The sequence below is a fragment of the Phoenix dactylifera genome, chromosome 1 (assembly GCF_009389715.1).
Source record: "Phoenix dactylifera cultivar Barhee BC4 chromosome 1, palm_55x_up_171113_PBpolish2nd_filt_p, whole genome shotgun sequence".
NCBI lineage: Eukaryota > Viridiplantae > Streptophyta > Magnoliopsida > Arecales > Arecaceae > Phoenix > Phoenix dactylifera.
The window spans coordinates 27,011,663-27,035,519 of record NC_052392.1 but is presented as its reverse complement, the minus strand read 5'-3'; the positions used below and the strand labels follow the sequence as shown (position 1 = coordinate 27,035,519).

The following is a 23,857-nucleotide window of genomic DNA, read 5'->3' as shown; positions in this document are numbered from 1 at the left end:
CCCTTCTTCAGCAGAGGACAATCAACTCTGTAATGCCCCGGCTTCTTACACTCATAAGATCCGATCCCTTCACTCTCCCTTTTCTTACCTTTATCTTTATTGTGGAAATTTATTGAACCTCTTTTCTGATGTATGGACTTCTTCCGGTTGATGAATCTTCGGAATTTTCTTACAAGAAGAGCCTCTTCATCCTCTCCCTCATTGTCTTCCTCTTCACTGCTGCTGCTGCAAGATAAATCTTTGTTAGTAGAAACAGATTTGAGGGCTATTACCTTTTTCTTGTGAGAGGACTCTTCTTCACTGTGTTGTTTCATTGTTAGCTCATGCGTCATGAGGGATCCAAGAAGCTCCTCGAGTGGCAGCTTGTTTAAGTCCTTGGCTTCTTAGATTGCCGTTACCTTGGCTTTTTGGATTGCCGTTACCTTGGCTTTCCATGACCTTGGCAAAGATCGAAGAATCTTCCTGACAAGGTCACTGTTAGCATAGCTTTTTCCAAGACTTTTCAGGCCATTAACAATATCAGTAAATCTAGTAAACATGTGAGTGATGCTTTCATTGGAATCCATTTTGAATAGTTCATACTTATGAACTAACATGTTTATTTTAGACTCCTTGACTTGATTCGTGCCCTCGTGGGTCACTTCAAGTCTGTCCCATATCTCTTTTGCTGAATTGCAAGTAGAGACTCTATTGAATTCATTGCGGTCTAGGGCACAATAAAGCACATTCATTGCTTTGGCATTTAGTTGTGCCTTTCTTATGTCATGGTCATCCCAATCTTTTTCAAGCTTGGGTAAGGTAATATTATCTACAAGAATAGAAGGAATGTATGGTCCATTAACTATTGTGCTCCAAATTTTATAGTCTTGAGCTTGGATGAATATCTTCATCCTAGCCTTCCAATAGGTGTAGTCGGTTCCATTGAAGAATGGAGGTCTATGGGTGGACTGCCCCTCTATAAGAGAAGATCCAAATGGGGTTGTCATTTTGATCTTTAACTCTTTTTAATACAAGAGTTCCTGCTCTGATACCACTTGTTGCCTAGATAGACAACCCAAGGGGGGGTGAATTGGGTTTTAAAATATTTGTTGCAATTAAAAGGTTTGTGAGTAACTAATTAAAACTTTTTGCAAGTGGTTTAATTAGTTGCTATATGCAGTGGATGAAGGAAAAGTAAGAGACAATAAAGCAATCACAAACACAAGCAAATTTATAGTGGTTCGGAGCTAACCCTTGCTCTTACGTCCACTCTGCAAGCCTCACTTGGGAATTCACTATAACCCCTCGGATTACAGCCGGTTGTTTTACAAGTTCACAACCCAACTTGTTGTTTTACGAGATCACAATGAACTCGGTCGGTTTTTCCAGGCTCATCGACTAGAACCACCCGATTGTTTTCCCGGGATCACAATCAAACCCTTACACCGTTGGTTTTAACCTAGGCTCACCAACAAACCTTACAATCCTTGATTCAATCCCCTGATTGAATCAAGTAAGAAACAAATGGTTTGAAAACAAATAGAAAAAGGAAGCTTCTTAACAAGCAGATATTCAGCGATATTAATAAGAGAGAAGTTAGGAGCCCTCAAACAGATTTATGAAGATGTAGAGGAGGGCTTCTCGAACTCGGAGTCTCCACATGAATGTCTAGAAGATTTGATGACTGACGGAGACTTCTTGAATGCTGGGAAGAGTTGGTTGGATGGAGTTTAATGCCTCTCTTCCTTCTATCACGTGTATTTCCTTTGAAATCCTTTGGTAGGTGGAGATTACTTGTTTTCTTTGAATGGAATGTCTCTTTTCTTCCTTGCTACAGTTCTCTGTGGCTATTTAAGCCATTCCCCAAGAAAACTAGCCGTTAGACCCCAAGATCTAGCCGTTCTGCACGTTCTGCAACTCCTGACAATGTTTCCGTTAGGATCGGAGTCGACTCGCGCGATCTGAAATCGACTCGCCTGTTGCAGGAGTCGACTCATGCTTTTCTGGAGACGGCTCGGCAACTGTTCTGGATTTGAATTAAAGTGCTGTCTTGACTTGGAGTCGACTCGACTGAACCTGGAGTCGACTCCCCAATTTCTGGAGCTGACCTGGCACTTTTGGAGACGACTCGTTCTAAGGAATCCAGAGAAGTTGCTTTCAAATTTGCTCACTCGAGTCGACTCGGATATTCTGGGAGTCGATTCGGCACTCAGAGCCCGAACTTCCGATATTCTGTCTGTTGACTTGTTCCGTCTTGGAGTCGACTCGAACTGTTTCGGAGTCGACTCGGCTCTCAGAGATGAAAATAGAGTCTTCTGTCTTTTGGGCTTGCGCTGCCTTGGAGTCGACTCGAACTGTCTTGGAGTCGACTCGCCTCTCAGAGACGAAAATACCGTCTTCTGTCTTTGGGGTTGCGCTGCCTCGGAGTCGACTCGGACTTTGCGGGAGTCGACTCGGCTCTCAGTGTTCGAAATTGGCTCTCTGACTTTTTGCTTTGTATTTCTCTGGGAGTCGACTCTTGCCAACCATCGGAGTCGACCTGCCAACCATCGGAGTCGACTCGAGTTCTTCGGGAGTCGACTCGGCTCTCAGAGTCCAAAATAGCTTCTCTGTCTTTCTGTCTGTTACTCCCTGGAATCGACTCGTACAACGCTGGAGTCGACTCGGCAAGCATTGGAGTGGACTCGAATTTTTCAGGAGTCGACTCGTTGACAGGTTTTGAGATGAATCTTTCTGTCCGGCTGTCTGTTCTCAGTCGGAGTCGACTCTTAATGTCCAGGAGTCGACTCGAGCTTGTGCCAGTGCTTCTGATACACTTGGAGTCGACTCGTAATCTTCCGGAGTCGACTCGAGTCTCAGACTTTGGTTTAAATTGAATTCTTTACTTATCCAAAATGTATTGAACCAAATCTAGAGACACTTAATCATAAATTTACAAGTATTTGACTGAAACACTAGATTGAATTCATCAGTATAACATAAGATATACTCAAATGCTTTGAGCTCATCAAAATCAAATAGGGTTATAATCAATCACTCCACACTAAATCTCTAATGGAAGAACTCCCAGGTTGATGCCAAGGAAGAGGAGGAAGGGGGTCTTTTATAGACGAGGATTGGCAGCATTTTGGTAAGCTACGATCTTCCTCCTTCGGTGGAATCAGAGGGGAAAACCGAGAAGGAAAAGAGGAAGACTCCACTCGGTGCCATGGCCCAGAGGCCGGCCTAGGCACCATTGCCCAGAGGTCGGCCTAGGCCAAAAAATATGGGCTCTTACAATGTTTGCAGACAACATTGGCAATATTGGATGAGAAATCCAACATAGAAACATTATAACATCAGTTGCGAACAACAAAAGTTGGTCATCTAAGGCAATCAAAGGGCCAAGAATCAGAGGGAACACTACTCTATTAATTTTAAAAAGGGATATGTTTCATAAGTTAAATTCAATATCTGATCTTTGCATTTACATCCAATATATGGTACTATATGGAGGCCACAAATAGTCCAATGTGAGATGGACTGGAGATGGTACACTCAAATACATATATGGTACAAATCTATGGTACACTCATATACATAAAGAGAAGTAAACTAATGATAGCTGAGTGTCTCGTGCACACATCAAAGATCTTAAAACATTAACAAGACAAAAAGATATCAAGACCAAGCTCCGACGGAAGACAGCAATGAGACAGTAACATTACATGGCACAATCACATACATAGAGATAACTATGCTAATAATGGAACAGGTGTTTCAGACGTTCAAGGGTCTTAGAAATATAGGAAGCCCATACTGGGGCTGAAGGGTAAGCATGTCCGCTGGTGCATGTATATAGTTTGGGGAGAGAGATAATGAGAACCTCTGGACGATCATGGCGATCACGGTTTTCGCTTCCAACATTGCAAAGTTTTGACCAATGCAGGCTCTCGGTCCTATTGAGAATGCAAGTAGTGCATTGGGGTGCTTGGCAGCTTTTGATATCCCATTCTTGAATCTAAGAGGATTGAACTCATCAGCATCAGCTCCCCAAACCTCTTTATTCCTATGGATAATTGCAATTGGTATTGCTAGTCTGGTATCCTTTGGAATCACTAGGTTTCCTAAGGTCATATCTTTGGCAGCCATTCTTTGCATCACGACTACTGGGCCATAGAGCCTCAAGGCTTCTAAAAGAACCATGGTAACCTGCAAAAAGAGACGATTATGAAAATAACTTAGACAAATTATGCAGGAGGATGTACGTTGTGTCTGATAAATATATACCAATTTTAACTTGCTTAGCATGTCTGCATTGGGAATTCCTGTACCACATTCTCTGAGCACCTCCTCTCTGAGCCTCTCCTGCCATTCTTGGTTGCTACACAATAAGAACACAGTCCAAGTAAGCCAATGGGAGGTGGTGTCCTGTCCAGCAAAGAAGAATGTCTTGCACTCATCTATGATCTCATTCATGCTCAATATTTGACCCTTTCGCTCTTGACCAGGGTCTGATCTGCAAGACTCCATCATCAACCCAAGCAGATCATTTCCATAGCTGGAGTCCTTCGAATCTAATCGGCCCTGTATGATGTGCATCAGTGTGTTCCTCACTCTTCTTTCTAGCTTCCATCTGTGCAGATTCCTCTTAGAAGGAAGATATCTGCTAACAAAGGATATGATTGTAGTTAGATTTGCTAAGCCATGTTCTATGAATCATAGTATAGTCATGAAAGGATAAAAAGAAAAATGAGTTACTTGTATCCAGGGATGTTGACATTGAGAAGACTTTCTGCTGCAAGTGCCTGGAGCTCTTTTTGTGCCTGAAAGACTTCCTTCCCCTCAACATAACTGCTTCCAAAAGCTGTGTGGGAGATTACATTTGCTGTTAACTCCTGAAGTTGGCTGCTGACCACTATCTCTCTTTGGCCCTCAGCTTGAGTTGCCTGATCTTGCCACCGTTCTAGCATGGATTGAGCACATGTTGCCATCTTCTTTGTCATCGTCTATCAAACTAAAAGCAGTTAGGTTACATATTAAAATGTGTGTTGGCACATAAATCATGCCAGACACCCTTAAATTATGTGGTCTCTGAGTACTATTAAAGTTCATATAAATTAATAGACATATAAGCTTGGATAGTGACTGAACTCATGACGATGGTTCAAGAAATGTGGCCGTCTACTTCAGTTCTTTCACAAATTGGAAAAACATGAAGCAATTTTCTGTGCTGGGGTCACAGTTCTAGAAATACGAACAGAGAAATCAAATACGAAGATCAATATTAATTAATGAAATAGGGTCCAACATTTGGCCTCTTTTTAGTTACATCATATTTTAATACCTGGTATCAAAGCCAACTTAACTCAACTAGTTGGGACTCACTAAATGAATCCTTTTCCTACATTCCACTATCTTTAGGGCAAGCAATCAGTCTCGTAAAATAGCAGCATTAATATCATAGTAGCAATGCCGAAGAAGTTGAAAAAAGGATAATTGAGTTAACTCTATAGATTTTTTTTCTTCTTTTGGGTATAGAAAAATATAAAAAATCTAATAAGCAATGCTACCGACATCACTATTGGTTTCTTAAACCATATATATATATATATATATGTGTGTGTGTGTGTGTGTGTGTGTGTGTCTATATATATATATATATGTGTGTGTGTGTGTGTGTGTGTGTGTGTGTGTATGTGTATATATATATATATATGTATGTATATATATATATATATACATACACATATATGTATATATATATATATACATACATGTATGTACATAGGTATGTACGTATGTATGGATGGATGGATGTTTTCGGGCAAACACGCGTGCGGGGGGTGGGGGTGGGGGTGGGAGGGGCCAAGGGAGTGTGGTCTATGTAAACTTGCATCCTTTTGTAAGTGTTATCATTGTAACCTGCTCTATTAAAACAAGTTATGTGCCAAGGGTTGTTGCAGCATTATTGTAAAATATGAAAGGTTCATAGGCAACTGACCTTGAGCTTATCCATTGTAAAAGCAGGACTGACAACATGCCGGTGCCTAACCCATTCTGCCTCTTGAGTGACAGACAAACCCTTACCCAATAAAGCCAATATGCTAGGAATTGGCATCACCTTTGGGAAGAAACCAAATTTGTTCGACAACACTTGCTTAGCCAACTCTGGATCAGTGATATATATCGTTGGATGGGGTCCAAACCAAAATAGAAATGTTTCTCCTGTGGCATGTAGCAACATAATTAAGAAATTTAATAATATTTTAACTTTTTATTTTTTGTAGTTGAATTATGTCATGTTTTACCGTAACTAAAGATTAGCTTGACTTATTACAAAGCAGCTCATTTCCATGTTCTTGGACACATGAACAATATTTATGGATTTTTTTGAGTGCTCAAATGAGTGAATGTATGCAAATCTTTCTACCATTTTTCACCCTATCATCAACATATGAAGTTCTCCGGTCTATGTATTCTGTATTCATCCTTTGAGGACATGGTAATAATGTTCTCCAACTTATTGAGAAATTATCAAATCATACTCGACCGTTAGTGTCCCACTGGAGAAATGATGCTGAATTATTCTCTTCTAGCAGGAGCAGACAAGAATTATCAAGCATATGTTAATTTAACTATTTAATTGTGATTGTTAATGATTTATTCTATGAAATTTTATGAATTATAGTTAATCATGCTACTTGTCACTGTTACAGATGATGCTTTCATTATTATCTATAGTTGTTGCCTCTGCTAGGCTTCTTTCTACTACTATAGAAAGTATTTTATATACTTTACTTTTACTTAGTAAATTTTCTTAAATCTTTTTTCTGAATTTTGGCAAATTTAACTTTTTTTAAGGGACCAAATCTGAAATTTTGCACCTTGCCAAATTAGTTCGTGTGTGCTGAACTTGTCACTATATTCCTGAAAAGATGAAGAAGATAAGATGAGGACTAAGGAGACTTATTGCGTGCGTGCGTGTAGATCTTGTGACCATGTACCTGTATGTCTGTGTGGGTGGGCGTGCGCGCATGCGTGTTCATGTGTATAAGCGTGCGTGTGCATGTATTCATGTGCGTGTGTGTGTGTGTAAATTTTATTAAAGCTATTTTTGAATTTTGACAAATTCTACTTTTTTAAGAGGCAAATTCTGTGTGTACATTTTATTAAAGCTATTTCTGAATTTTGACAAATTCCACTTTTTTTAAGAGGCAAATTCTGAAATCTTGCAACTTGCCAAATTAGTTTCTGTATGCTGATCTTGTGACTGTGTGTTCCAGAAAAGATGAAGAAGATAAGTTGAGGAGACACTGAATGATTACATATATGGAGAAAGAGATAGAGAAATTCAACTTTTTTAACAGGAAAATTCTTAAATTTTTCACGTTGCCAAATTAAGTTCCTGTTTGCTGATCTTGTGACTGTGTTCCAGAAAAAATGATATATATAATGATTATATATATATATATATATATATATATATATATATATATATATATATATATAACAAGCCTTTAGAAGGAAAAAAATAATAAGAAGGCATTTATCAAAGCATCGAGTGGCATGCCATCTTCCTCTACAATATGAAGAAAGGTTAGTGAGTTTAAACAAACCATATTGTGACATCCACTTAAGATAGTGGGGCAGGACCCTAGGAGTGATATCATGTGAGTTGATGTCCAAGATCAGCTTTCTTCCAGCCTTCTTCATGCTTCGAATCTCCTCAAGTGATCCAGACCAGAACTTGCCACAAGGACCCCCTACCCCTTGCTTCCTGAACCTCTTTGGTATGGCATATGTTCTCCATATAAGATATACCAATCCCCTCCAAAGGCTTGATATCAGTACCACCGCCAAGGCGCCCAACACCAATCCAAGATTGCTCATCTCCCTACAAGAAGAAGCTCAAAGTTAGAACCTAGTATCAAATCTTCAAAACTCAGTTGCTTGCAGCCATAGCATGCAAAGGAGCAGCAATTCGGGGATCTGGAAATCAGTTTGAGCAAAGAAAACTTACGACAGCCGACCTTTGATGCCTTCCTGAAGGATATTTTAGCATTAGAGCAAGATTGCTATCTTATTTATACCGTAAGTTTTGGACATTTTGTTTGCTTGACACATGTTGCTGTGACAAACTGGTGACTGTGGTTTCTTGTTTGCTCTCTGAAATTGAGATCATGGATGATGCAAGCAAGGAGAGGCTTTGTCCAATATTGGCTTTGTCCAAACAAAGTCCAATCCTTACAATGGCACGCCTGCTCGTATTGCTTCATTTTTCCACCTCGTTTTTTTTTTTGTTTTCCTCCATGTGCGTGTTGGTTTGTGGTCGGACTGATCCTTATCTTGTTTTCCTCTAGAAAAAATGACTCTTTTAAAAAAATGACTGCATCCTGAACCCTTATCAGAATCAAGATAGCTTTATAGGAAAAATCCCAAGCGCGCGATCCACTGGATAGTGATAAATTATTAATAGAAAAATGTTATGTCACTTTCCCTTCATCTGCTCAAGTCCACGGTGGGTGGGGAATCATTTTTATTACTCCTTAAATGTGCTAAACCTTCTAGTTGCTGTAGTGCTCTCACATTATTTAGTGGAGAAACTTTAACCGCCATGTCCGTTTAATACTTCTAAGTTATCGGCCTTTGCCATCAGAACTGAATCAGCCAACAGGCTTAATACTGTACGGAAAACCAGAAAGCATCCGGAAAAAAAGCATCTAAATCTTTAGTTTCAACAAGATTTAGAGAGAAAATTGGAAGAAGAGCTATGAATTCTCAGATTCGTAGATTCGAGCAAGCAACACGAGGTTGCACGAAATAGGCTGGAATAATTACCATTGTAATATTAAGTTTCGGTGACTAGTCATAGGCTGGAATAATTACCATTGTAATATTAAGTTTCGGTGACTAGTTATAGGCTGGAATAATTATCATTGTAATATTAAGATTCAGTAACTAGTCAATTTCGACATCTTGCAATGTTATCATTAACTGAGGGGGAAAGAACAAAACAAGACATTTAAGCAGAGTCCCACCTCTCTCAAGGCAGAAGCATGCTTTCTTCATCATTTGGCTTGTTTCTTCTATTACTTCTCATAAATCATTTATTTGCTTTTTAAACAGCCCATGATATGTATATTTGGAATATGGATAAACATTAATAAATCTCAAAATCTGTAACTAACAATATTATTTTGAGTCTATGACAGTCGGTTTCTCTTCATATGCTTTGTGCAAAAACATGTGGCCTGCAAGCTATATGTTTACGAAAGATAAAGTAGTTTCATCATAAATAATCTGAATGCATGATCACAAGTGTCTAACAATCTTTAAAACTGAATCTTCACGAGAGACATTTTGTTGTAGAAGAATCTTTTAAATATGCTTGTGAAGGAAGGAAACCAGTGGAAACCTACATTACTATGACCTTTGCTACTAAAATCCTCTTAGGAGTCTGTCTCACCGTACTATCTTGCTACTGCTCAATTTGGTGTTAAATTAGCCTGGTGCACAACAATGCAGTCCAATTTGTAATGTAACAAGCCGGACTTAAGCCATCAACCTTAAAGAACAAAAGCACTGTCATAATAAATTTCAGGAATGGTTTGAAAATGAAAGGAATATATTGTAGCTCATAATTCAACAAGGTCTAGAAACAACTACTGATGGAAGTAGACCATATTTGAGAAGGGTTATGGACCATTAATAGGGAAGTCCTATTCGGAATAGAGAACCCTCAAGAACCTCATTGAGGAATGGAACATAGAGATCAATGATTTCAATTCTTATTGGAGAGGAGGAGAGGATGGTGGGAAGATAAAAGGATGGGACTATGATAAAGGTATTGACTCTATCGGTATTTGCTCCTTTCTAAGGAATATTGACATGTTTTACTTTAAAACTTAAATAAAAAGAGCTATATTTTGGATATAATATATTTCTATTTCACATATAGCTCAACAAATTTTAACTATAGAAGATGAAAATATATGTTTATATATAAGTTCTCCGTAGTGTGTCTAGGAAAGCAACCAAACATAGTATCAAGAGCCTATAATACAAAATATGGAATTTGGTAAAAATAGGAACAATCTTTTTATGCTGTTTAACCAAGATACATATATGAAAGTAGCCACGAAAATAACCAAACATGGTATCAAGAGCCTATGTTACAAAATAAGGAATTGTCTACACACTAAACAAGAGGATCCATATCATATCACTCGAACAATATTAAATTGAAATAGGCTGATTCTAAGTGTTCATAATCGATAAAACAAACTTCATATATGCTCTAATGCGCACTCCATAAACTTAAGCATGCATTTGGTTCACGACTGGAATTGGAATTAGAATCAGAATCAAAATGAATTTGAATAGGAATTGGAATGACCATATTTTTCGATATAATTGATTCGTAACTAGAATCGGAATGGAATTTGAATACTATAAAAGAGTCTAGATTGGATTTTGGAGGATTAGAGCATTCTCATTCCCTCCTGAAGTTGGAATGAGAGTAGGATTTTTCTCAATCAAACAGCTCGAATGAGAATTGCTTATTTCCTTTCCCATTCCAGATCCCAACTCTTCCCCAACCAAATATGTCCTAAGGGTAGATGATGTATCCACTCTTGTCCACAATACCACCCAACTAGATATCAGAATATGTCAAGTTGCGGGGGCATATCTAGTAATTTTTTGTATAGTAAAGATTATGGGTTTGGTTTTTATGTTTGAATTTAGATGTTTTGAACCGGTATTGGTTACATTTAATAGATAATGAAATTGGATTTTTATTTATTCTATTATATTTGAGATAGATTTGAAAGCTAAATGTAATGTTGGCTTTGTGTTATTGTAGGTTGTTATCCTCGATAGCGTGGCCATATCATGCTCTGGATTTGGGGTGTGATTCTATTAATTTAAATGATACACAGTTTTAGTCCATTTAACATCATATTTAAGTTTGAATGCTGAAGATGGCAATCAGCAATGAGCGCAGTCAATCAAAATATTTTTCATGCATGTGTCCAAATTGAAAGCAACGGTGATCACTCTTTCACTAGTCGATGATTATTAGCTTTTAAGTGCACACTATGATTGAAGATTTGAATCATGCAAAGGATCTACTCAGCCATGTTGTTTCCTCACTAACCAAAGCTTGAAGGGAAGAACCGATCTCAAATTGCAGTCAGAGGGCGGAAGGCTTGCTTAAGACCTTTACATGGAGGCCCGGAAATGAACTTGCTCCCGCCCATTTGCCCACGCCCAAGCCTGGTCCGAGCCCAGGCCTTCTCTTACATAACAAACCTATTAAAAAAATTATGTTCAAGAGGAGACGGGAGGGCGACGAGGAAAAAGAGAAATAGCTGCCCGTAACACGAAGGTCAAGTCAACAAATTCGTTCCTTCTTGTGTGAGTTTTTATTTGTATTTGTATTTTTATTTTTTTTGTGTTACCCTAGCATTAATAATTTCTCTGATGGATATTGTTGCCTTCTCGTATTAAATCTTAGCTTTTCTCTTTGGAATGGGAACTCTTGATTTTTTTATAATGATAACAACTGTGCATGCCTTCCACTTGTTTGTCAGAATGTCTTAGTGTTTTGAGATGCAGGAATATTTGCTTTAAAAATAGGGGGAAAAAGAAAAGAGGAAAAGTGGAGATGTTGTTGTTTATGTGTTTGTCAAAATGCTTCAAATGTCAATAGTCCAGTATTTCATCTCAATGTTTTAGTTGATTGGATGCTAGGATCCTAAAGTTTTGGTATCTTATACCTTCAGCAATTTGCTTTTACATGCAATGTTCTCATACCAACCAAAATAATTGTTACAAGTTTTCATTATTTTTCTCCTGTGGTACAATTATTGATGCTTTTGTCTAAAATATCTATATAGGTGAGTATTGCAGTGAAATACGAGGTTGACACTAAGATCATCCATATTCATCTTTAGATCCTTGGTATGTATGCTAACCTTTTGAACCAAATCTTATTTTATTTATCTTTTATTTTCTTTGTATGTTCAATAAAGAACCAATTATATCATGTATTCTTTGATCCAATGAAAATCCATCAATCCATCTAATGCTTTGCTTGCTTAACCTACTCTGATAGTTCTCTAGTGAAAAATTATTTCAATGCTTCTTGTATGTCTGTTTGGATTCAAAACTTTGATAATAGTATCACTAAATTTTTTGTTGTCCTTCTTTAGAAACTAAGATAGTCAACCCTAAATTATGTGTCTAGCATGCAAACTTGCAATGGTTTATGCTTTACTAAAAATAAAAAATAATAGGCATGCAACTTATAAAGTTAATTAGGGGCACATGTTTTTTTATTAACAATAGACCATACATGGATAAAGTTGTTCCAAGATAAGTATTAGAGGGCTCCACCAAATGCTGCGCAATCATGTGAATCCTAGCCTTAGTTACCGGATCTGGGAAGAGGTGTGGGAATGGCCGATGGGTTTGTATGCTCGTGAAGGGAAGTGGATATATAGAAGAAGTTTAGAGTAAAAACCACCTAAGAAGCAAGTGCAAAGGCAAGCTCTTAAGAGATTTCAAAGTGGGTGTCTCAGATGTTTCTTGCTACTAAGGTCAAACCTCTATTAACTAATTGCCTTTGTGACATATATGGGAAAAGACCACATGAGTATAGCCAAGCAACTTCTTAACCTTTTTCACTTTTTGTGTCTTGGGGGTGGGGGAGGGGGTAATAAATATTTGTGTTGCACCTTAGCCATATTATCTAATGTTCTATCATTTTTAAAAATGTCCTTCGTTCTGTTGATAAAGTGATTATTTTAATTACTTTGACAAGTTTTATCCTCCTCCAATCGAATCATTCTTTTTATTTTTCTAATGCACATTTAAGGATTTTTCTGGACTAATTTATTGACTTTGCTGTCATTAAAATATTTCTCTTTCTTTTAGTTGATAAACTCATTAATTAAGGTACTTGGCATGTTTGACCTCTGCCAATGTAGGTTGGTTCCTCAAGAAATGTCCTCTTCATGGTCTTTACATTTAGACCTTATTTTGTGCCTTCAAACTTCTTTTTATATTTGAACACATTTTAGTCCGCCTTCCACATATAGATTTAAATCATACATCATCCAAAAATAAAAAATATTTTGTTAAAACAAAACAATATATCCTTTTCAAGTTCGCTTTACAAATAGTTGAATAAATTAGATGACATCTTTGAAGTGCATTTTGGAAATAGTTCTCCTTCCTCTTTGTTGGAGAAGGAAGCGAGCAATGCAAGATATAGCCAGTTTGGGTAGCTTTTGTGACACCATGATTTGGCATTTAATGTTGGATTTTGAGTACCAGATGCAGAGACTCATCCTAGTTATCATGTACTTCATGTATCATAACTACTTTCTTTTTTAGTGTATAGTTAATAAATGATATGAAAATCCACCTCAAGTATGAAAGAATCTAGTTCTTACATGTTTCCTTGGTGATCCGTCTTCTAGAGTTCACCAAGAAATCTTGGAAGATCACCATCATTTGAAATCACAGCAATAATAATTCAATCCACCCAAATCTTCTAGTTGTGCTCCTAGTACATTAAACAGTATATGAAAAACATTATTCAACCTGACCTCTACTTAACAAAATGTTTGTGCCATCATAAGCTTTTATGAATATATTGTTTCAATTATAACCTTATATGATCTTTCGTGTATACTTTCTTACTTACATTAACATCTCAAACCCATTACTTTTAGTGAGTGGAACTTTGTTAAACAATTAAAACAAAATCCTGGTACAATCTTACAACCACCAAGCTCCCCCAGCCTGAAACCTTGTAGGTTGAAAGTGACTTGTAGGTGATCAATGGTTTCTTGAGAAGGAAGTGAATATGGAAAGCTCCCTAAGCTCCCCCACCAAATAGGATCTTTCTGTTCCTGCATCTAAGAAAAATAATCATATAATTGAACCTAGGAGTAAAATGTAATAGAAGAGAACCAAACTTAGGTAATGAGTTTTTTATCTATCTAGTGGAAAGTGATCCTGCTAGCTTTTCATGAGGCAATGCCATCTATATATTCTCCTTTTTGGTGGAAAGAAGCAATAAAATTGAAATGGATTCCTTAGTGGCTAATAATATATGGGAATTAATTGATTTACCTCTAGATTTTTACCATTGGATGCAGGTGGCTTTTCAGAAGGAAACTGGGACCTAATGGTACAGTTGAAAAGATTTAAAGCTAGGTTAGTTTAAACAACATAAGGGGATTGAATATTTTTATACTTACTCATCTGTTGCACCACAATTAGAAACTTAATTTCTGTAGCATCTATTTGTATCCATCAGGTGACTGTTAAAACAGCCTTCTTATATGGAGAATTAAAGGTCCATGAATGTTTGTAGTGCCAGGACAAGAACATAAAATATGTAGACTATTAAATCATTGTACTGTTTAGAGAAGACTCCTAAATAGTGGCATGAAAAATTTGATAGTGTAGTGATATCTAACGGCTTTTCAAGAAATGAATCAGATAAATCTGCATATAGCAAATTTGATGGTAATTCAGGTGTGATACATTGTCTCAATGTGGATGGAATTCTTATTTTCTGAACTAGCATTGATAAAATAAATGAGACTAAGTCTTTTCTTTCTCAAAATCTTAATATGAAATACTTAGGAGTAGCTGATTTGATTTCAGGACATAAAATAATTAAAACCCCTGAAGAAAATGCTATTACTCAATCTCACTAAAGTGAAAGTAGACTTACAAGATTCAGTTATTATGAATGTACCTGCCCATACTCCTTTTGATGCTTATAGTAGGTTAAAGTGAGAAAGTGTGGCACAGTGTAAATATTCCTAAATAGTTGGGTGCCTTAATTTTCTTGATGATGATGCCAAACCTGATATTTGCTGCTTAGATGGTATACTAGTCAACCCAATAAACTTCACTACAGTGAGCTAGAAAGGGTAATGAGGTACCTTTAAGTTGCAATATCCTGTGGATTAGTCTATGGAGGATGCCCACCTTTTATTGAGGGATATAATGATGGAAATTGGATCTCTGCCAGAGAGGAGACCAAAGAAACTAGTGGGTATGTGTTTACAATGGGAGGTGCTGCTATCGCTTGGAATTCTACCAAGCAGACCTTGATATCTAAATCTACTATGGAGGCTGAGTTCAGTGTTCTTGACCTCTTTAGTGAAGAAGCAAGTTGGCTTAGGAATCTGTTTGCAAATGAATTGGGGAGCCAGCCAATCCCTGTGGTACCTGTACATTGTGATAAACAAGCAGCAATTGCGAAGGCTAAATGTAAAATATATAATGGAAAATCCATACTTATACATCTGGGGCATAACCGAAAGAGTATTCACTATTGATTATGTCAGATCAAAGGATAATTTGGCTTATCCTCGAATTAAAGGTCTATCAAAAAGACTAGTGTTAGAGACATCAAGAGGAATGTTGCTGAAGCCTATAATGTAAATCACCTTCAATGGCAACCCTACATTATGAATGGAGATCCCAGGAAAAGGCTCAAAGGGTAAAGCACTAATGTGCTAGTGAATAATCTTCAGTTAGGCCCTGCCTATGATAAATTAGTGCTGACCTGCAGTGTTAAAAGGAAGAGCATTAATCTCTGAATGTCATCATAGCCATTTGTGTAGGATACTTGTTGCAGGTTGCCCTTAGATGATCTGCCTGCATGGTTGTATGAGAGGAATGCTTCCTATGAGAATACATGCAAGGCTGTAACTTGTGAACCTGTAAAGTGTGATCCTTGCTCACATTGTGTGTTGTATGTTAAATTTGCACGTGTGCCTGAAGTTTAAGACATTAATCACTTTCGACTTGTATGAATTGTGACATATGTACACATGGTGGATGTTCCAGTCATGAAGACACCTTCATTTGATGCAAAATGTGTGATGCCCCTTTTTAAATTTTGATGAGAGGTTATTATGAGAGGTTTTTGTTGTATCTCGGGGTTAGACTGGCATGAGACTGGTTGCACCATTGAGGGGAAATGGAAATCTATCCCATGGACAGCGACTCAGTAATGTGTCTTAGAATCTCGTCTCATTTTTTTTTTTTTCTTGTTCTCGTTTTCTTGTGTTTTGCTTTAGGTTTCCAACAATCTTGGCATCAAGCTTGCATCTTGCTGCTCTTCTTGAGGATGGAGCACTCTTTGGTCAAGGAGGGGACCCTTGCATAAATAACAATTGCTAATGGTTCTCAAGTGATCAAATATAGATGCAATTGGAAGTTCTTTCTGAAACAAAGTATGCTCTGGATTGGGAGGTTAAAACTTTTCAAAAGAGAAGTGTAACAGCATAATGATCGGGCATCATTATAATGTTTTATATGCTCAGAAATGCATTAGAGTTGAAAGACTGGGTTCTCATTGGAATAATGGTCTTCATTATAGGCATTTTGTTCTGCTTTCTCATTTACTAGTTTGGCAAAGAAAAACCATCTTAAAAGCTACAATTCTAGATGAGCAGTCCATTTATCATAAGAATTCATAGGAGAAACATGCTCAATACCTTATTGGTTGTCAATAAGCACCCTATAGGTTCACATAAATATATCTATTCCCAATGTGCAGGCAAAAGAACTTGGCATTCATGTCCCCTTTAACTAATCCATGAGTTCTGAAATGCCTCTCGTTATTTGCAACATGGTTACTTGTTAGCATTTTTTGCTTCACTCAGTTGAAATTATAGAAGGTTCATATTTACAAGAGTAGTTTTAAGATGGACTTTGACTTTTTTTTTTACACTTCCTGATGCAACTTAATTTGAATAGAATAATTTTGAACATTAAATTTAGGTGGCTCAAATTCCCACATCTTGTGACACTAAATATCATAAGGCAGAGAGAGTAGCCAAGTTTTCCTGTGTCCTATGAAATTTGATAGTCATATCATTAGGGAATGAAGGTCCGAGGGTTGGAGATATCATGTTTAGATGGATGATCTATTTCAGGTAATAAAACAGGCTGTTTCAAAGTATTCTGCATGTGTTTACTAAGTAATCAAAAACAAGTAGTACTCCCTCTAAATACGGTAGTTGGAAAATTTAAAGTAATCATTCTCCTAGGCAATTCTGACCAACCTTTGTATTTGGGTTGAGTTACCATCCCAAACTTCACAGAGCAACCAAAGTTGAAGCAAGTCAGTGCAGACACCTAAGAAGGGCAAAATACTTATTTAGTAATCAGATTAATCTTTCACAACCAATTCCAAATGCTTCTGGGGAACTTATTAGTTCTGCTTCTGAGGCGGTTCCAATATTTTATGATGATCAAGCTTTGTTCAATGAAGGCGAAACTATTTGCTGTTTATCATTTGTTGAATCCCTGTATAGTGTTTCTGATGAATTTTAAATAAGCCTTATTCTTATTTAATATTATCTAGCACAACCACTCACATATGACTATCATCCCCAACCTTTTTCTTGAGTACTACTCTTCTATCTCCAAATCTGTTCCCATACTAGCTTCTGGTTTAGGCTGCATGGTAGCTACCAGTCCAAGAATTAACAAGTCTGCATATGCACATGCTATCTATAAAACTTGTGTTCGATATGTTAGCTGCTAAGTTTTCAGTCGTATTACTCCAATTTGCATTGCATAATATGAAGGATTGAAAAATTCTGAGATGGATATCTGCATGATAGAATGTAAATGTACTTTTGCATTTGGTGCTTGATATTTTCTATTCCACAGAGGACATATTTAATTCTTGATCACTGGACAACTCTGTAATAGAAACATATTAGTGCACTGGAGGAATTGTCAACTACTTCAGTGGAAATGAAACTTCAACGGAGCATTGAGATTTGGAAGATGGGAATTGTCAACTACTTGGATGCACTCAAGCTGCAGGAGAGACTTTTTTCAGATCGTAAAGGTGGTAAAATTCTAGACACCGTGTTGTCCCTTCAACATCCACCTACTTACACACTTGGAAAACGGAGAACATATCACAATTTGTTAGTGCCTGAGGCCGACCTCAAAGCCATGGGTGCTGAGTTGCACTACACGGAGAGAGGAGGAGACATAACCTTTCATGGCCCACGACAAGCTATCCTATATCCCATCATCTCTCTTAGGGATATTGGGTTTGGTGCACGGAAGTATGTTGAAGGCCTTGAATCGGCTATGATTGAACTTGCAGCTCTGTACGGTGTGAAAGCTCATACAGGGAAAGTAGGTGAAACTGGGGTATGGGTGGGAGACAGGAAGATTGGTGCCATTGGTGTTCGAATATCTTCAGGCATCACTTCTCATGGTTTGGCCTTCAATATAGATCCTGATCTAAGTTATTTTAAGCATATTGTGCCTTGTGGAATTTCAGATAAAGGGGTGACATCATTGAGAAGAGAGACCAAGATGGAACTTCCATCTGATGAAGTGATTCATGAGCAGCTAATACAGTGTTTAGCAAGAGTATTTCGTTTCAGTGACCTCCAATGGAAACAAGATCCATTGTCCTTGGAAACTAGTGAGCTTAAGTGAGATACGAGGCATAATTGATTACAATATTTTTCTTGATAGGTGTGTACTTGTTCTAATACTTATTTCTTCGTTGTAACTTATTCATTAAGTTGTTATATTGAAAATTTTGTTGGACTAATTATCAAATATGTTTCAATAAATTGTTTAGGCAGAGCTGATGCAATTTTGGATTATGGAAAAGTTTGGTGTGCATTAAAAACAAAATTAAGTGGTAACTTTGGGAAGAGATGGTGTTTGTTCATGATGCAGATGAGATCTCTTCCTCAAAACCAGATCTCGAGTGAAATGGAATGCTCTCTTGAAAGGTTACATTAAGGGATACCCTAACAACGACTCAGAAAAGAGGATCATTGCATTCTATATCCATTATATTAAAAGAAGAGATGGTCGCCCATGGTGATATTGTATGGAAGCTGGTGCTTTCATTCTTATAATGTGCATATATGCTTCAATAACAGCATACGACTAACACATTTATGGTGAGCAAAGTTTTGTCTCGGTGTTGAATCCAAGAACCCCACAAATGCATCACGGTATGTTTCTTTAAGTTGCTTGGTATGCTACAGAAAGAAGGGTGACGCAAAACATACTCGTCCTTTTTCATAGATTATGCTGTCCATAGAGCAATGCTTATTTAAATTTTGCTTATTTCAATCTTCAATGAGTCTCACGTTGAGCAGACTGTGACCAGCATGGAACTAATAGCCTGATGTTCCTCAATCCCAGTTTATCTGATTTCAGCATCTTAATAAACTACAAAAACCAAAATTCCAAATCTTTGCTTGGATCTAGCTTTGAAGGAGACTTAAGTAGGATATATGTTTTGATGTGTTTGTTTCTCTTTGAATACTCCTTTTATCTTTTGAAGGAAGATAATAAGGTGTTATATAACGCTAGAATCCAATCAGTACAGGTCACAAATATATATATATATATATATATATATATATATATATATATATATATATATATATATATATATATATATATATATATATATATATAAGATGCAGTAGAAAGTTTTTAATTAGAATAGAGAGAAAATCATTGTTGAAAAACATTTATCATTTCAAAATCCTGTCTAAAGACGGATGTTTGTTTTGGACATTTGGATTCTCTTACTAATTCTCCAAGTTGCTAGTCTATTATTTTTTCTATCTGTTGCTGCAGAATTTAGACTAAGGTCGGACTGCAGCTCGGACGACCTTGGAGTCAATTGAAACCGAGCTGAGCAAGTTGGTTGAGGCGTGCTAGAATCGACTTCCTTTAGAGATGGTCTGCAACAAGTTCACTAATTGAAGTGTTTCCGGCGGGCGCCCTTCGATGTCTAAGTCAGAATAGAGAGGCAACAATATAGAAGGAAGAAAATTTCAGCAAAATGTGATCTTTATGAATGGTAAAACATCCGCGATATCTTGCGTATATGAGGTCCCCCAGGCTACCCTTTTATATAGGAGAGCCGTTTTGTCATTATTTGGGTTGATATGGTGTGTACTGATAGCCAAATAATTGTTGGTAGTACGGCTGCGATATGGGAGCCAGTCTACATGGGCAGCGTGCAATGCTGATGGGACGTAGGCTGTGGTGCTACCACGACTGCAAGCTCCTAGGGCTGTTGCCAATTGTTAGGATTGTTAATTCTTGTCGACACATGCCTTCGGCTGATTAGCTTCTCAATTGGTGGCTCCTCGGCTTATCGACTCTTCGGCGGGGGATAAAGTCATTCTTTTCGGTTTATGTCCAAGGTCAAGAAGGTCGATTTGGCCGGAGGTTGAGGTGGCTAATATTTCCTCTATCACTTGCCCCCCACTTTCAAGGTCGAACTGCATTCTATTTCGAGCAAAGAAAATTAAGTTATCACATCGATCGAGGGTGAAACCTTTATCAAGGGGTAATAAATGAGTCGATCGATCTTCTCGAAGCGTCGCCATACCCAAGGTGTCTCGAGGCATCATCATTGCAGGGTCCTTGAGGCGTCATTACTGCAGCAATCTTGGTGGATCGCCACACCGTGTGTCAAGCTGACATATGGTTTGATCTGTCTGAGTAGTCGAATCAGTGCTTTGATCAGGGCCATTTGTGCCTCTATATAAGGGTGGCCTCTTCCTTCTGTTTATAATTCTTGCTTCATTTGCTCCGCCCGTGCGTTCAAGTGTTCAAGCTCTCGGGTGGTGCTCCGGCGAAGTCGCTCGGCTCCGGCTTCAGCGTCCTTCATGCTTCTCCAATTTTGGTGGATTTTTGTTCCTCAACTGCTTAGCCATTTCTCGTTATCTTCTCCTTCGCTGCCTTGTCTTCTTCTCCTTCATCTTTTTCTTTATCTTTTTCTTCATCATCATGAGCGATAGTGAGGTTAACGCCTCGGAGGGGAGTCAGTCGTCAAACCATTCACTCCAGGCTCAAGGGTCGTCACCTGTGGATAAGGTTCGCTATACTGGTACTAGACCCCGTGTTGCCCAAGGTGACAACCCAAGAGGGGGGGTGAATTGGGTTTTCTAAAAATTATGTTCCCTAATTTTTACTTTGAATTGAATGCAGCGGAATGATAAGATGTTATTTACTTAAGCTCTAGGTAATTACAAGTAAAGTAGTGGAAAATTAAGCTAGAGCAATTATACTATGGCCTGAGGGTGCAATTGATCTAAAGTTAACTTATAGTTGTATGATCAATTTTAATCTATGTGTATGGTAAGAATGGAGAGGAAGCTAAGCAAATTCTAAACAATCACTTATAACTCTATAGAAAACAAAGCTAGAGATATTACACAATCAAGAATGAATGTAAGGCATGAAATACAAGAGATAAGGCATCACAAGCACAAAGATGTATAGTGGTTCGGTGCACCCCAGCACCTACATCCACTCCCCAAGACCTCTTGGGAATTTCACTATAATCCCTCAGATTACAGCCGGTTGTTTTACAAGCTTACAACCCAACTTGTTGTTTTGCGAGATCACAACGAACTCGGTCGGTTTTCACAGGCTCACGACTAGAACCAACCGATTGTTTTTCCGGGTTCACAATCAAACCCAGTTGGTTTTCCAAAGGCTCACCAACCACAACCTTACAACGATTGTTTTCCGGGTTCACAATCAACCCAGTTGGTTTTTCCAAAGGCTCACCAACCACAACCTTGCAACGTTGGTTTTTCCTTTGGCTCACTAACAAACCTTAACCCCTTGATTCAATCCCTTGATTGAATCAAGTTACAAGATATTAGAACAAGAGTTTAAATCAAATACAAGCTTCTCAAATAAGCAAATATAGCCAATATAAACAAGCAAAGTAAAGAGAAGAAGCCCTCAAACAAATTTGTAGATGAAGGAACTCGGCTTCTTCTTTACTTGACCCTCTTCTGATTTTGCACGAAGTAGAGGATCACCGAGGCAGCACACAGTTGGAGAGGAAGCTTTGGGATTCACTTGGATGCTCTTCTTCTCTCTCTTTTACTTTGAATGACCCTTTTGTGCTTTTGGAAGATTTCTCTTATAATCTCTTTGAAATCTCTTTCCTAAATGTTCTCTCCCACTTCCATATTTCTCCCCTAGCTCTCCTCTTGATTTTATAGCTTTAGATGGCGTGGAAACAAAAATCTAGCCGTTAGAGACAAAAATAGAGCCGTTGGAGTCAAGAAAAAACTAGCCGTTATGCCTCCCAGCGTGCTAGAGTCGACTCGGCTGAAGCAGGAGTCGACTCGGCTGAAGCAGGAGTCGACTCGGCTGAAGCAGGAGTCGACTCGTGAATAGTAGTCTGCCGGCACTGTAGCTGGGAGTCGACTCCGCATTGTAGCGCTGAAGTTAGAGTCGACTCGAGCACTGTAGCGCTGAAAAATAACTCTGTCTTTTTGCCTGTTCTCAGTCGGAGTCGACTCGTAGAGTTCCGGAGTCGACTCGAGCACTGTTCCTTGAAACTCCAGAGTGCCAGAGTCGACTCTAAACTTCCAGGAGTCGACTCGAGGACTATTCTTTTGAATCTTTCTTTAAATTTGCTCCTCCAACTTGAATTCCTTGAACTTGAAACTTGGGCATTCTTAAGAGCTTTTCTTCCAACTTTTCTTAAGAGCTTTTGAGGCCTTCTTGTATTTTTCCAACTTGCTATGTTCCTTGCAAAACAAATTATCTTTCTTCTTGCAATACAAACATTAGTATTTATACTTCAAGGTTTTGTGATCATCAAAATCAATCTTTAAATCAATCTTTGGGTCATCAGTTTTCCCCTTTTTGATGATGACAAAACTTGGAGTATATGCAATATAAAATGTATTGTGTTCTAGAAGTAATGCATAGCTAAGTTGTTTGAAGTAGAAAATATATATCTTTAAAATATACTTCATGATAATGCTTTAGATTTAATCAACTTAACATAATCAACACATAAAGCATTATGAGCATATACTTAGATATTTCTCCCCCTTTTTGACAACATCAAAAAGGTTGTAAGATAATGAAACATTAAGCACAAAGATAAGAATACTCAAATATTTCTTTTTCTTTTTGTACTCTGATTTGCATGTCAAATTATTGCAAGAATATGAATCATATAACTTAAGTCAATAATGTTAGAAAAAGATTAATGAGCATAGATCAGAGCCAATTATAATGAGAACACATCGAATGTGATTCCAAAGATAGTTTCCAAATCAAGTGTAGGTGGAATCTTTCTTAAGTTAATCCAAGAAGTACCAAGATGATATTCAAAGAAAGCACGAATGAAAATCTAATCATTCTTTAATAATAAGTATGAAAGCTTGTTCATTTAAGATCTTTTGCCCAATATATTAAGTATTTTAACAGCATGAGAGCAATTTAACTAATTTTCAGAGTATAAGAGCAATATATTAAGTATGATTGCAAAGTTCTTTTATGATGTAAAAATATTGTGGCATAAATACCAAAACATGAATTCATGCAATTTATGATATATCTTAGAGCATACATAAAATTCAAAGCTTTGAAGGTTCTTTTAAAGCTCTTTTAAAGACTTTATTTCTTTAAAAAGAAGCACATTTTGGTACATATAATAATGAATTGGCACAAAATTGAAGTTCTAAAGAACAAGCCAAGAAGAACTCATTAGTAAATTCCAAAAATAGGTTTTCTAAGAGATACTCAAGAAAATTCAACACATTATTCTCCCCCTTTTTCATTAAATTAGAGGCTCTTAAGATCAACTATTTGAATTGCAATTTAGTTCATGATTGATGCATAAGATATACTAACCAAATAACAAGCCTCAAGGTGTATCGTAAAGATTTTCAGATTAAATTTCAGATGATACATATTAGAGAGTATTAGGATCACTTTTCATTTAGTATTCTTTCTCTCTCCTTTAGTTATGAATTTATACGATTAAGTTTCATATGATCTTTCCTTCTGCAATTTTCTTTCT

General features: G+C 37.4%; 2 protein-coding genes across 6 annotated transcripts; one reads left to right on the top strand and one right to left on the bottom strand.

The window, feature by feature from the left end:
* Positions 1-3,527: 3,527 nt before the first annotated feature.
* Positions 3,528-8,038, bottom strand: LOC103719246 (cytochrome P450 709B2-like). Of its 2 annotated transcripts, none has more exons than XM_017845745.3 (6): positions 7,992-8,038; positions 7,578-7,855; positions 5,963-6,186; positions 4,720-4,967; positions 4,249-4,624; positions 3,528-4,170 (listed from the first exon to the last, which is right to left on the bottom strand). In XM_017845745.3, exons 1-6 carry the CDS (start codon positions 8,021-8,023, stop codon positions 3,739-3,741), a joined length of 1,590 nt encoding a protein of 529 aa, XP_017701234.3. In that variant the 5' UTR covers positions 8,024-8,038; the 3' UTR covers positions 3,528-3,738. The 2 variants fall into 2 exon arrangements, with proteins under 2 accessions (XP_017701234.3, XP_038986798.1); XM_039130870.1 differs by having other exon boundaries at positions 7,982-8,023.
* Positions 8,039-10,894: 2,856 nt separating this feature from the next.
* On the top strand, positions 10,895-18,633 carry LOC103719245 (octanoyltransferase LIP2, mitochondrial). 4 transcript variants are annotated; one of them, XM_039130863.1, is made up of 3 exons: positions 10,895-11,350; positions 11,862-11,925; positions 17,680-18,633. In XM_039130863.1, the coding sequence occupies exon 3, from the start codon at positions 17,767-17,769 to the stop codon at positions 18,469-18,471; it is 705 nt and encodes a 234-aa protein (XP_038986791.1). In that variant the 5' UTR covers positions 10,895-11,350; positions 11,862-11,925; positions 17,680-17,766; the 3' UTR covers positions 18,472-18,633. The 4 variants fall into 4 exon arrangements, with proteins under 4 accessions (XP_038986791.1, XP_038986782.1, XP_038986790.1 ...); XM_039130854.1 differs by having other exon boundaries at positions 10,895-11,379; XM_039130862.1 differs by having other exon boundaries at positions 10,898-11,350; positions 17,722-18,633.
* The last annotated feature ends 5,224 nt before the right edge of the window (positions 18,634-23,857 follow it).

Coding starts and splice junctions, on each gene's coding strand:
- LOC103719246 (XM_017845745.3), bottom strand. CDS start 8,023: ATGCTAAAATATCCTTCAGGAAGGCATCAAAG. Junction 4,968..5,962: donor TTACAATGGATAAGCTCAAG/GTCAGTTGCCTA, acceptor TTAGTTTGATAG/ACGATGACAAAGAAGATGGC. Junction 4,625..4,719: donor GTCAACATCCCTGGATACAA/GTAACTCATTTT, acceptor CTTTGTTAGCAG/ATATCTTCCTTCTAAGAGGA.
- LOC103719245 (XM_039130863.1), top strand. CDS start 17,767: ATGAAACTTCAACGGAGCATTGAGATTTGGAAGATGGGAATTGTCAAC.